This window comes from Toxotes jaculatrix, chromosome 4 (assembly GCF_017976425.1).
Source record: "Toxotes jaculatrix isolate fToxJac2 chromosome 4, fToxJac2.pri, whole genome shotgun sequence".
NCBI lineage: Eukaryota > Metazoa > Chordata > Actinopteri > Toxotidae > Toxotes > Toxotes jaculatrix.
In genome coordinates, this window is record NC_054397.1 from 20829436 (window position 1) to 20843795 (window position 14360).

At 42.9% G+C, this 14360-nt stretch overlaps 2 protein-coding genes across 5 annotated transcripts; one reads left to right on the plus strand and one right to left on the minus strand.

Annotated features, from left to right (window-relative positions):
- The first annotated feature begins 284 nt into the window (after positions 1–284).
- Positions 285–6755, plus strand: cant1b (calcium activated nucleotidase 1b). 3 transcript variants are annotated; one of them, XM_041035748.1, is made up of 6 exons: positions 706–985; positions 1477–1658; positions 3530–4126; positions 4234–4374; positions 4651–4854; positions 5493–6755. In XM_041035748.1, the coding sequence occupies exons 2-6, from the start codon at positions 1553–1555 to the stop codon at positions 5861–5863; spliced, it is 1419 nt and encodes a 472-aa protein (XP_040891682.1). In that variant the 5' UTR covers positions 706–985; positions 1477–1552; the 3' UTR covers positions 5864–6755. The 3 variants fall into 3 exon arrangements, with proteins under 3 accessions (XP_040891683.1, XP_040891682.1, XP_040891684.1); XM_041035749.1 differs by lacking the exons at positions 706–985; positions 1477–1658 and adding an exon at positions 285–387; XM_041035750.1 differs by lacking the exon at positions 1477–1658 and having other exon boundaries at positions 764–985.
- ogal (O-GlcNAcase like) lies at positions 6493–13568 on the minus strand. 2 transcript variants are annotated; one of them, XM_041035747.1, is made up of 17 exons: positions 13178–13568; positions 12930–12981; positions 12502–12599; positions 11775–11905; positions 11188–11359; positions 10893–10991; positions 10649–10788; positions 10372–10516; positions 9607–9705; positions 9224–9468; positions 8962–9136; positions 8455–8540; positions 8160–8252; positions 7985–8073; positions 7786–7906; positions 7569–7698; positions 6493–7311 (listed from the first exon to the last, which is right to left on the minus strand). In XM_041035747.1, exons 1-17 carry the CDS (start codon positions 13248–13250, stop codon positions 7175–7177), a joined length of 2085 nt encoding a protein of 694 aa, XP_040891681.1. In that variant the 5' UTR covers positions 13251–13568; the 3' UTR covers positions 6493–7174. The 2 variants fall into 2 exon arrangements, with proteins under 2 accessions (XP_040891681.1, XP_040891680.1); XM_041035746.1 differs by having other exon boundaries at positions 8962–9468.
- Positions 13569–14360: the final 792 nt, after the last annotated feature.

Sequence of the window (14360 nt, forward strand, 5' to 3'; positions counted from 1 at the left end):
TGTTTGAGATATTTGTTTAAGATATTTGAGATACTAAATTACTGTCACCATAATTACATATGGTTAACGAAGACCATTAATAGGTTGGGTTACAGAAAAGAAATTAAATGCGAATCCCTCCATGAACAGAGGGAAATGACTTATTTCTAAACATTTCTCTTAGTTGTTGACTTGTGGTCAGTAGTAAATCAGTATCAGTTCCAGAGAGTGGTTTATGCCCCTGTTGTGGTCTATGTCAGATATTAGCAGTTCAGTTTTTGACAGTGTAAACGACATCAGTTCAGCTGGTCCAGAAGCAGGAGGAGCTCTATCGAGGAGCTGCCAACATAAACCAGACACTCCATTAGATATGTTCAACCGAGCGGACTTGAAGACCCTCTGCACCCGGTAAGCTCAAAGGTTTCAAAATCCACAAAGTGAAGACCAGATTAACTCTTAATTAAACTCAGCGCCTGGCTGAGTTTGTTGTTAATACTAACGTTAGCCTGGTTAAGGCTAATGCTAGCATACTCAAGTTGCTAGCTGATGTTAGCTACGTGGCTAATACTTTTTAAATGGAACCGGCGTTTCTATCTCCCGTGTAAGCAAATGTTTAGCTAACTCTCAGCGGCCTTATTCGCAAGTACGTCGGCGTTAAATCATTTGAATTTCGTGTGGAAAAAAAACAAGTTCACGGTTTTTGAGGTTTCACGTTTTTTTGTAGCAGGCAGCCGGTTAAAGTTTACAAGTGTTGCCTGGGCTTCAGTGACTCGTCATGTCTCTCTCTGCCTTCGTGGCTGTCTGTGGACTCAGATAGGGAGGGCGTACGAGCTCCAGCGTAAAATTACATCGGTTATCACAGAAGATACGTATGTGCATGTATACCCAGCTGGCAGTAACAAACACCCAGTGAGGACAAGGACTACACCTCGTGTTGTTTGATTTGTCAACTCACAGTTCAGTAGTTACAGGTTTTAAAGATGTAACGCTATTGGTCAATCCTGAGGTAAGGTGATTACTCAACTTCCTGTTTATCTGCATCTGTCACATCTTCTTTTACTGTTAAGCAGGAGTTAGGTTCTGCTAAAGGTAAAAACAACAACAAAACAAAAAAACAAACAAAAAGGTAATTGTGTTGACTTTGACGGGTTTTTGTTGTGTTTCATACTTGTGACTGAAGGTCAGACAACCAAGCAGAAAACACATACATGAAACTTAATGCTGACATAGATGTATTAAAGCTATCCAACCACACTAGAAGAATAGCTTAGCCTTCACTAGAAGTGAAATAATACTGGTTCTCATTGTTCAAGCTTGAGTCATTACTGACAAGGCCTTACTCTTTAGTCTTAATTTATCTAACACATTATTAAGAGACAGGGTTAATGTGTAGTGTACACCGTACAGGTTTGGATTCCATGCCCAAGTTGTTCTTCTTGATTGACCTCATTATTATAATTGTTAATGAAGCCTGGCTCTCTTTCTTGGCTCTACTAGAAATGGGGAGAAACTTGAGAGAGCAGTGTAATGGAAGGAAAAGGAGGAGACTCAGTGAGATAGAGATCAGTTATTCATGTGGGACAGAGGCCTGGAGGGACGTGGAGTTCATTATGGGATGCGTGCAAAGCAGAGCGGCATGATGGTCACTGCGTGCTCAGGGGAGAAGAGGCGAAGGAAGGGTGAATAATTGAATTCTTCATACAGCATACAGCAAGGCTGTGTTTAGGTCTGTGCTGCAGCGGGATGGGAAATATGGGCCATGTATACAATAGTGACAATAAGGGCATTATTGGCTGGCCAAGAGTTTGCCAGTTTGACATGTGTGTGTGTTAAAGAGCATGTTAGCTGAGGAGTTTGAACTTGTTTGGAGAGCTGCTGAAGAAGCAGAGGGATGTAATGGTTACCAGCTGGATGAAATGTAGGACTATGTGTTCCAGCCCAGTAATGCCAAATAGGGTCTTGGTAAATAATGCTATACCCATGTTTTGTAACATAACTACTGAAGAGTGACTGGGCATTACTTTCTGCTGCTATTGCTGATGCTGTTGTGACATTTATTTCGGCTTGCTAAATGGTGATGATTTATCTGTGTAATAACATAAACTCTCTGCCAAATCAGACCCGCCTACATATTGCTTCAGCTCTGGCATTAATGTGTAATTTACAGTTGCATTGCCCACCACTGCTCAAGATTCAATTCAGTTTGAAGCCGCATTTGTTATCAAGCTGACTTCATGTGCCATTATGCTACAGTCAAATGTTTCGGTCTCAAGCGGCCATATGTAATTGTTGCAGAGGTGGTTTACTATTTCAGGAAATTTATTTCTAAACTGCAGGAACAACTAAAGGCCTGTTGTTCCGCATGTGGGTTTTTGTTTTATAGCTCTTAAAGGAAGGTCGTGCTTCATAATGTGTTTTCATGCACGTTCATGTTTTCCCAAAACAATCGCACCTCTCACATTTCAGTGGGCAGGGTGTCTGTTGGCGTGTAATGCCGGCCTTACTACCTAAACCTAAAGCAGATTGAAGAGCTCGTTTGTAACTTAAGTGAAAGTACACAGTGGTTCTTTTAACAATGCTACATGAAACAAGAAAAAAAAAATCAGCAAAGTTCATTTGTCATTATATTCACTCAGTTCAGAGTTCAGTTTGTGAATTTCTGCGTATTGTGGGCACAGTTTTAAATTTTGGACTTTTGGTTTTCTTGGCTTCAGGCTTCATGTGACTTGTACATTTTTAGGACTACAACTAACAAACCTATGCTGCTACACAGCAAAATCATAGGAGTAGATGCCATGTTCGTCAGGCAGATTTGTGTATTTACAAATAATATTAAACTGAGAAAAAAAGCATTGTTTTTAAGTTAACAATGAATTTTTCATCATACCCAGGGAGCTCTGACCATTTTACTGCATCCACAAAGGAACATGGTTTCCTATAGGAGGTTCTTTAGCAGATGTGGTGAGGCACCCAGATCCTAACGCATCTCAAAACATGACCAAAACCTATAAAAAATGATTGGCCCCTTTTCTCCCCACACTTGTGACATACAGTTTCAGATTACAAACAAATGTCTTCGGGGCTGAGAAGGACAAAATATTTTAACATTAACATCAGTACGGAGCGAGGTTAATTAAAGCCTTTTTGTCCTGAGGAAGTATGACGTGCCAGCTACCTACTCAGTATGCATATTAGAGGTTCTGCTTGAACAACACAACAAAGCTCTGTTGTGAACAGAGAACAATGGGAACAAGAGCCCATTTTCCCAACGCGTCCTCCTCCCCCATGTTCATTCTTTCATCTTCTCCAGCTATTGTTTTCTATTCAAACTTTCCAACATTGTTTGTTGAATTTGATTATATAAAGTGGTTACAAATAGTGATATAATCAGTTACAGTGACTGTCAGCTGAAAACTACTCCAGCTCATATTGTACAGGACCATGCAAAGAACATTAAATTTAACACTAAACTCATAATGCATAATGTTACACCACGTCCTCCACTGTGCATTTCTTCTCACCTGCTTCTCCTGGGTTTCTTCGATTCCAGGTTATGGTAGTCATCGTTCCCAGTCCACGCCTGACGGTGAGAATGAAGACAACACTTCCATGACCTCCTTTGGTGTTGCTGTCCGAGGCCTCCCCCTGGCCTTGGCATCCATGACACAAGCTGCCTCTTCAGACTCACGCTTTCACCCAAAATGGCGGGCGATCACTGTGGCGACCCTGCTGGCTTTAGTGTTAATATTATATCTACATCGGACAGTAGGGGACAGAGACACTACTACCAGAGGCTACTACCGCAACAGGGCTCACAGTCTGCAACTGTACGGTGAGGGTGAGGATGACATCTTCCAGGACACTAACAGACAAACTGCACGAAGCCTCGCCCGCCGTCAGAAAAGGGAAAAACCTTACAATGACACTTACCCGTTAAGCCCACCAGAGAAGACGGAGAACGGCATCCGCTACCGTATAGGCGTGATCGCTGACCTGGACACAGCATCACGTAGCTCTAAGGATCAGACGTGGTTCAGCTACATGAAGAGAGGTTATCTGACTGTTTCAGAGAGCGCTGACAGGCTGGAGGTGGAGTGGGACGCAGAGACTGTCACCCTGGAGAGTCACTTGGCTGAGAAAGGACGAGGTAAATGGACTTGATGAAGAATTCTGGGTATATCCACGATGTTTGTGTGCTCAAATCAATATGTGGATCACCTAATTTTATTTTACTATTTCTTAACCCTGCTGCAGGTATGGAGCTGTCGGAGCTTGTGGTGTTTAATGGTCACCTGTACAGTGTAGACGACCGTACAGGTGTGGTGTACAGGATCGAGGGCAACCAGGCTGTCCCCTGGGTTATATTACCTGACGGCGATGGCTCAGTCTCCAAAGGTCAGTTTCCAACAGACATCTCTAAGTTTCAGATTGGCTTGGGTATGGAGGCCAGAGTGGCTTTTAAAAAATCTTTAGCACTCTGCTTTTCTTCAGCAGCACAAATTTTTTTTTCAGTCATCAACTGCAGCAAATGAATTAAAGGTGTTCAAAGACAACCAGTGTAACCTTTCTTAAGCTGGCAGCAAAAACACAGTAGTCACTAAGGACGTTTGGAAAGGTCGAGGTTAATGTCACATGTCCTCTCACAGATCTGTCCCTTTTTGCTGTGTGCAGGGTTCAAGGCAGAGTGGCTGGCAGTGAAGGATGAGCGCCTGTATGTTGGTGGCCTGGGGAAAGAGTGGACCACAACCTCAGGGGAAGTCGTCAACAACAACCCAGAGTGGGTTAAAGTTGTTGGGTACCACGGCGACGTGGAGCACGAGAACTGGGTGCCATACTACAATGCCCTGCGGAGTGCAGCAGGGATACAACCACCAGGTGCTGACAGGTTTTTGCTTCCTCTTTATTTTTGGTTCCTCAGACAATGATGGTGAATTGGTATCACGTTATTGTTGGCAAAATAAAAAATAAATTAAATTGCTTTTACAATTGCACTGTGTTTAAAATCATAGTATTTTCATTAAAAGATAACCTTGTAGATACATCCTTACAAAAAAACCATCTCAGATTGATGTTCAACTATAGCATCTTTGTAGAAGAATATAAACTGTGAATGAAAATATACATAGAGGAGATGACAGTATCTGTTCTGCTCTGAGGAACGAGTGCAGCTCTTACTTACAGCCTCACCAACCTCCACCAATAAGAGGGCAGGGAAGCTTTTCTGTAGGCTGAAAGACAAAACCCAGGACATTCATTGCTTCTGTGACCATGTAGTTTGCCGATACAGATGTGTAGAAAAACCATCAACATAACCTCAGAAGTTCTCATCCTGATTTTGGGAGCTGGACAGTCAGAGGACATTGTTTACAGACATTTTTAGTGAGTTGCTCTAATAAACTATAAAAGCGGTGGGGGGAAAAATAGCTTTTGAAAAATGGAAACTAAGCCATGATTGACACGCTCACTGACACACAGTCAGCTCTTATTCATTCTGTTAATTGTCCCTTCTACAGGCTACCTTATCCACGAATCAGCGGCTTGGAGCGAGCGTCTCCAGCACTGGTTCTTCCTGCCCCGCCGTGCCAGTCACGAGCACTATGAGGAGACGGCGGACGAGCGGCGTGCCACCAACCTCCTCCTGTCCTGCCCCGCAGACTTCAGCTATATAACCGTGCGGCACGTCGGACCGCTCAACCCCACCCACGGCTTCTCCTCGTTTAAGTTTGTTCCGGACACGGACGATCAGATTATTCTGGCCCTAAAATCGGAGGAGGACGCAGGCAGGATCGCCACCTACATCATTGCATTTACACTTGACGGTCGGGTGCTGATGCCCGAGACAAAGATCGGGGATGTGAAGTATGAGGGGCTGGAGTTTATCTGACAGTGACAGGGCTGAAGGTGCACATGTCCCTGAAGGCTAACTCTAAAGGTGTCCTCCATGTTTCAGAGAATTAAGAAGTGGACTGTTTTTATGCAACACTGTTGTCTAAAGTCTTAAGTATTACATTCCCCTCTACTGTGCAATAACACCGTATGACACAAAACTATATATTTCATAATTATATTACATGATGACAGAGAGGTGCAGGAGAGAGCCAGGGGAGGACAATTAAGTCTCACCAGCTACAGACCTTTGTGTGACTGATGCAGCCAAGTGCTGACTGGTTACACACAGCAGTCACACACAATCTGTCACCAGTTAGTCACCACCCCATGAGATTTTTTTTTTAATGCTTTAAAGCCTTAACTACCTTATATCAGTGCTGGTAGCTCAACATTGTCTCAATCAGTCAGATATCCTGGTTTGACTGGACACTGCTGAAATCCCAGAGGAGTCTGGGTAAAAAGGTTTGTTCATTAGTAGCTGTCGGTCCGTCAGACACCAGGTTGAGGTGGACCTCCTCTCCTGCAGCCAAACTCTGCTGGTCAGACACTCAGGGGAACAAAGTGAAGATATTTTAAAAAAGAATAGAAATGAATGTTCTTAAATGACTTGAAATTATAAGTATACTCATTTCTCTTGTGTTTTATTTAATCTGTTTAGACACACTGAAGTTTCTCTTATTAAATTTATATCGATGTAGCAACCTCTGCTCTGTAAACCTGATAAGTTATTCTGGGCAGGTTCTGCTCAAATGTTGGATCACGTGTTAAAGTAAATATCATTAGCTTCTCAAGCCAGAGAACAAGTGAAACACCAGCCATTTCATTAACTATTAATATATTCCTTTTGTATCCTCTCAAAGTGCAAATTAAAAAATCTTTTTACCTTTAAATGTCTTATGTTTGATTGTACAACAAATCAGATGTTACGTTGCCTCTGTACTTTATTTTCTTACCATTTTTATTGTTGAGTTAAAACCACAGTTTTATCTAAAAAATAATCATTATATCACTATACTTTTTACATTTTTCCTGTTTACAAAATCAATAGTCTTGAATTATATCCATTAATTATATGGTAGTTTGTATATTCCATTAAGCGTTTTGATGACTAATGTTACGGCTTCATAGGAGGACACTGGTAAATGGTGATGTCTACAAGGTTACACAGATGATCTGATATGAACTGAGAAAATTGACAAGACAGACTGGATCAGTTTTAACGTGCTGCAAAAGTTAGGGATTATTCACACAACAGCTCTATCTCAGCAGTTCAAACCTGAGGGAAAATCTTTGCGAGTGATCTTGTTCACAGGCTTGTTGCCATGGCGAGGATGTCTTGAGGTAGACCGGCCATTTCAATGGGTTTGAAGGAGCCAAGTTTAGTGTAAAAGTCGAGCATCCTCCGATCGCCCTGCCTCAACTCACAGAACACTCCCCTGGAACCTGAAAGGAAAACCAACGTGGTGCTTATGATTTAATCTTTTAATCCCTTTTGGGTAAGATACAGTTCAAACCTTGATTTAAAAATAATGTACGATTTAAAAATATGTGATGAATGTACTGTATGTCCTAAAAAACGCTCAGGCTGGCAGGTGAACTGCTGTGATGGTGGCTCAACAGCTCCTCTTTGTGGAGAAAATGCCAGTTTCATGAGGCGCATCTCAGAATAATCAAAGGCATTGTGCGTGGCCTGGACCTACCACTGCTCCTGATGGAGGACAACAGACGGCCAATCATGCGCTTGGCTGGAGACGGATCAGTGACCCGGGGCAGCACTTGTACTGTGATCACGGATGGGAATTCCTCAAACACTGAGTCACTCATTGGCCTCTAGAGGCAGGAGATAAAACATGATTAAACAATACTGCGTTTTGGCATCATATCGTATTCTGGAAAACGACTTTTGCAGCTGATCACCTGAATCTTGGCTGCAGCTGGTTTGGCGTCGATGAGTGCCAGAGCGTAACCACACGTTCCAATCTCATCCTCCAGGACCAGAGCACACTGAGGGGAAGGGGAGACTTCACCTGCTGACAGGCTGCAGTGGGGCAGAGGGAAAAGTTAAGAGGGTATAAAAGCATAAATTCTCATTACAGAGGAACTGATTCTTTCTTACCTGTCACAGATAAGTGGAGGCTGCGTCATCGTGGGGACTTTGTCCTCTCCTTCTCTCTGCATCTCCCTGAAAATCTTCTGCACCTCCATCTAGGACAGGAAACAATACTGTGCAGCATCACTGCTGAATTTTATCCAGAATGGATCATGATGCCTTGAGAATCTGCCTTCCTCACCTTGTCCTCGGGGCAGTATGGCCGTATGCAGTACACAGCTGTCATGGGAGGATGTCTGAACAGGTCTCTGTTTCCGTGTCCAGGTAACATTCTCTATAAGTACAAATGTACAGTATATTCATACTCACATAGAGCTATATTAATAATTCACTGATGAGAAGATATTTATGTGTTGAATTGTCCCATTAATGACAAGTGTAACAGTTCATTGAGCGGGAAAATGGCAGATTTAGTATAAGTCATTAGAAATAAATGTCCAACATGTCTGTGTTTAGATGCTGCAATGTTAGATTACCTGGAACTCTCCAGAGAGGCCTCCTCTGAAGCCCCAGGGTTCAGGGTCATCGTTCATGAGCTGGGCAGAGGGTCGACCCTGGCCTCCTACGGAAAACAAAAACAAAAAAACATTTAAAACTCCAGGTTTTTCCATTTTAGTATAATCACATTAGGTGGCCAGTGACCTGTAACAACCAAAGAATGAGAGTATCCATCATCTTCTCAGTCCAGATGCAGAGTTCTTTAGGTGACTTCTGTTGAGGTATTCCAAGCATCAGGCCAGTGGCTTTCCTCTGTATTAAGACATGTAGTGGAACTAGAAACAGGAACGTTGACAGATTTAACTGTTCACTTGTCTCTGCCCTCTGAAAGCAAAAGTGTGTCTTCAGCCTAAATTGTTTTTTGCCTGGGTGTAGATGAGGTAGGGGAGATTTGATCCTTTTGTCCTTTGAATATACTGAACCAAAGTACTGTACACGCCAGCCTGTGTAATCTGAGCATCCTTAGAAGATTTAGATTTTCTCACCTAGTGTTTTCACATAGGCACGAGCCAGACCCACTCCGCTCTTGATGTCACAGATGTAGTTGTAGAGGTCGTACAGAATGCTGCGGTTCGGGGCGTTGGACAGTCGGTTAAACATCTGCACCACTGCATCGCACATGTCATCAAACTGCTGTGCTCTTGAGCACCACTCCGCTGTCTGAAGAACACCATTATTTGTTACGGAAGAGCACAACATGTGTACGACATTATCCGTATTTGTAAAACTATGAATGAACAACATCACCATGTCTGTCTCTGCAGTGGCGGCACAACTGTTGTTCTTGAGCCAGTCCAGCTCCTGCAGCATGGTCCTGGCTGTAGGCCCGTGTTCGTACGGCAGGTAGAACAGGTCTGACAGAAGCTTCAGGTCGTCCAGGGTCAGAGGTTCAGCTGTGTACAGTGGGTTCTCCCCAGGTCCAGGGACGTAGGAGCTTTCTCCCATGTCCGTCTGCATGGGCTCCTCATCTGACGACTCTTTCTTGAGACGAGCTGGAGGACGACAAGGGCACCGACACCGTTTGTCTTAATGTGATTCTCTCGCTGCTCCGACTGCTTCGTGATACAATGGTAACAATACATTAAAGTGTGTTAGTGTTTACAGAGAAGTGTTCTCTCGTGAGACTCTACCTCCAGGCTGATCCGTGCTCAGGAACTCCTGCAGCCAGTCAGTGAGGGCCAGGGTCAGAGCTTTCTGGGGGCTGTAGCAGGGGTCCTGCTCCTCATCGCCTGGTGATGGAGGTCAGCAACAGTGAGACAATGCACAAACAATTCCAGTGTTGTGCAGCTAGACATTGGGAAAACCCACAGAACTTTATTTTAAAGTAAATATAGATAGAACATCTGTTTCAACAGAAATACTTTCCACCATCTGACAGTCCAACATTTTCAGACTGACATCCGACAATAGTGCCATCATTTGCAAAGGTTTGATGGTCTTTATTTTAACAGAAATCCCCCACATTTTGAAATATCACCATAACAATAATTGGACTTCTTCCCTGACATCCCAAATGAAATGTTTTAGATGATCTGTCAGAGACCAGACTCATCAATCTGACAATCAAATATTCACATTGCAACTTTTAGAAATTCTCCTGGCATTCACCATTAAAGCTTGATTTAAATGTTTAATGTTTTCTTGACAGATTGACTAAATGTCTCATGAAAAGTCTGAAGTTGTAAGACTCTCTTGGGCCAACCATTTTTCAAAGTGCACCACAGATTTTTTTTTTAGTCTGTTTCTCCAATATTTCAACCACTAGTCAGTTTTCCGGTTCGTACTGTATGAAAATCAACTTTCAGACTTGAACCTTGTTCGCGCTTGATCTTTGGGGTGTCTGGAAAGGAAAGAAAATGCATTTATCTCTATTAAAAACAAAGCTGGACTCTCACCCATTTCCACGTCCCTCGGTCCTCCATCAGCGGTTGCTTTGCACCATGTAGCCAAAGTGTGTATGGCCACAAAGTTTGGGTAAAACTCACAGTTAGGATTGGTGAGCACTCCTCTAAGTTTGGCAATCAGCTCAGTGGGTCGATCCTTTTTCCGAAAAGATAATAATAATTATTTCAGGACAGAGATCCCAGGGACGGACTGGGACACATTCTGACCCATAAGAAATGTGATAATACCATCTTTTATTAGCATAAATGTTGACAGGCACATATTTACCTTATAGGGTCCTAGGAAAAGTCTTTGGGGATCATAATCATTTGCATGGATATTGTCCCAGATGACTGGTGCCCTCTTTAGGACAGAGGACACCTCTTCAATGGACTCAACTGAAATTTTGTGGGACACCACTTTTGGACCTAAATAATAAAAAAAGAAAAAACTAAACAAAAGCTGTACCAGTGATTACACCTATCAAATCCATGCACACAGGTTTAGAGGTTGTGGTTCAGTGTGACCTCACCAGTCCAGAGTATGTCGATACCAGGCAGCAGCTTCTCTCCCACAGTGTTCAGGTAAGAGGACTGGGACACGTTCGGGGTGCAGAATGCAGCACAGTAATCTGGAGATACAAAACAGAACAACAGTGACAAAATAAGAAAAACTAATATCTTATATATATATAAGCTTATATATATATAAACTTATATTGTAAACTAAACAGATGTTTTAACTCTCTGAGTGTGCTTAATTTGACTGCAGTTCTTATTTATTCATGTTCTTCTCTGTGTCCGTTTCATGCAGCCCTGCTGTCCGACCTGTAGGACAGAAGAGGAAGGTCTCGGGTTCTCCCAGGTGCTGGTACACCTCATTAGTGACGGCCACCTGCGCGTGGGCGAAGGAGCTGAACGCTTGTTTATCAGCTGGACACATCTCAGTCTCGATGTCATCAAACAGCAAAGAGAAGGCCCTGCAGCCGAACTCCCTCACCTGCCAAAAAAACAAAACAAAACAGGGACAACTAGGTGATCAGCAATCCTATATTTGAACTGAAACTTGAACAACAAAGTAAAACCTGTGATATACTTGAACATACTCAATACAAATATAGAGTCTAAATATTAGCTTCACCTTCTGGAGACATTCCTCCGAAGCGCCTTGCAGCAAGCAGTCTCAAAAGGCTTATTCCACTGGGAATTAAACCCATTACCTGCAGCGGCATCAGTGCCATCAGTTGCCTGTTGACCTACTTGCTGTGTGTCAAATGTTTCTATCTCCCTGCTGCATGTTTCAGTCAAAGTAATGTGGTGTCCAAACAAACCCTCAGAGAGCCATTAAGCTAAATACAGCTGAGATTAAATTATCTCCTTTGCTCCACCCTTCATCTCTGCATACCATGTCCTACCTGATCCAGTTTCCTCTTCAGGGCAGAAACCTCTTTGGGGTTGGAAAACGTAATATCCAGACCGGGAGAGATTGCATAGATGAACTCGACGTTATGCAGTTTAGCTGCTGATATCAGGGCCATGAGTTGTTCTGGGGGAAGAGCGAGAGAGGAAATGCAGTTGGATGAGGAGGTAAATGATGCACACATTCATGAGCAGCCAACAGCTTCCAGCTAACATGGACCTCTGTAGGACACTTCAGCTTGATGCTTGGTGGTGTCTCTGATCATAAAAACAAACACAAACAGCACAAGGAATGAAAAAAATCAGCTGTCCTGTTCAAAAGCTGCAAATAATCCGTGATGGCCCAAAGTCCCAAAGTCCTGATAGCGTTGGTTTTGACGTGCATGTAAGAGTCATCAGAGACATGATAGTTTTAATAGGTCAAACTTCAAATCATCATTGCTGCCCTTCAGCCTGTAACACTGTTGATAACAGCCAACAGAGACGCACCAAACTGAGCAATTAAACAACGTCTCTGAGGAGATAATGATGACTCAGAATGAAACACTGATACAAAATGAGAACACTCCCATGTGGCTTTATTAGTGTTTTAATTTGTTTGGTTCAATTAGCAACTGCAATTCTGAACAATTGTAAATGAGGATCCCGATGTTGCCCATGATACAAATACAGCCTGAGTGTGTTTTCAGTTGGAAACCCTGTTTGTGAAGAGGTGAAACTCACCGGCCTCCTCAGCAGAGTACAGGTCTCTCCAGTACATCCTGTGCTTGTAGTCATCCTTGGGGGCGTAGAGGTACGTGTTCAAACCCCACTTCTGTTCCCTGTTTGTCCCAACACCAGCAACGAGCCATAACAACCAACATGTCAATTGTTGTATGATCAGAAGTGACAGAGAGCAAATCACACAGCGATTTGAAAAGTAAAAATGAAACTAAGCTATGTGATCTCCAAGGTTCAGGAGATCTGATCTGACATCTGACAAAAAACAAATAAATCCATGTTTGCTAAATATAGTTTGTTCTGCATTTTCTTTTCCTGGAACCAAATGAAGGGGAACGTATCATAAACACCAGCAAATGACAACAGGCTCTAAGGGTTTACTATTTCCAGTTAATGCTCCTAGCACTCATTCATACTGGGAGTTTACGCACCTTTTAAACAGCTCTGTTCTTTGCTCCATAGTCCATGGTCGCCCATAAAAACCTGCATCAAGCAAAGGTCAAGTTATGCACCAGGTCAAGTTAATGTAATCTCACCTGAGGTGATCAATACACGACTGATAGCTCCATTTCCAGAAAATGGATCTGGAGCTTAAATCCTGATTCAAGGACCTGTTCTGCAGCAGGGACACCTCTGGGGTCTCAGATCTTGTCTGGGCCCCTGGTCCCAGTCTGCTCACCTTCCACTACTCCACTGATGAACCGCCTCGTCTCAGACCGGGCTTGACCCTTGGCACTGCTCGGCTTCGACATGGTTTAATGTTGAGTAGTTTAATGTCTGTTTCTCTTCCTTCCGTTTCCTAATGCTCAGACCGCAGCTCCGGCTCTGACACAGCTCTATTGTCAGTCATGGCTCTGCAGGACAGCCTTTAATTTGATTCACTTTTATTGCACCGTCCTCTCACGCCTGCGCAGACCGGTCGGGTTTAAACACCGGAAGCATTGGGCAACATCATGCTAACATGATCTAAAGTCTAAAGTTGTAAATCCTATGAGCGAATAAGGAGAAAAAGAAACACAACTCTTGTATTGAGATGACTTGAGTTCACCTCGGATTCAGACGCACGTTGACTGGACGTGTCTCACTACCGGGTGAACGTCTTAAAGGGACAGTTCACCTGAAAACACGAAGGGAGCCGGTCACAACAGAACACAGCCTGTACATAAACAAAGTCAATCAAATGACTACAAAGAGAAGAAAAACTAGCACAAACAAATGCAAAATGACCACAAAAAGATAGACAGAATGCTTTATTACACTTCGTATGAATAAAAAACAAAACAATGAGGTAGGTAAATAAGAAACAATACAATTAAAGGCTACATTTTGTAAAATAAAAAGGCTGAAGAAAATATAAAAATGAAAAATATAAATAACAGAAAAAGACAAACAAAGAGACTAAAGAAAACTCTGTCAGCAGTGTCCCCTGTCCCAACACAGAGGAGAATCATCACACAGAGTGTACTGGATACCCAGTCCTCTCACATTGTCTGTGAGGATTCTCAGTCATCCAGGTCATGGTATTTCCAAAAGCTATACAAAGGCAGCTGGACTTGCTTGAGGTTCTTGAAGACGTTTCACCTCTCAAACAAAAGGCTTCTTCAGCTCTAACAGACTGGTGGGGCATCCAGGTATTTACCTGGGTAACAAAATGACCATGAGACTTTAAGGTGCTTGGTGTTTATCCTGGCTGTTCACCTCCTCTGCTGGACATTCATCTCTGTGTCGTCACAGCTTTGCCAGAGATAAACAATGAACTACTGTCTACAGTAAATGTCATGTCAGTGTGACCTGTATGAAGAAGCATGGCCTTTTACTACATAGACCTAAATAATGAAGGAGAAATGCCTAAAGAAGTAACT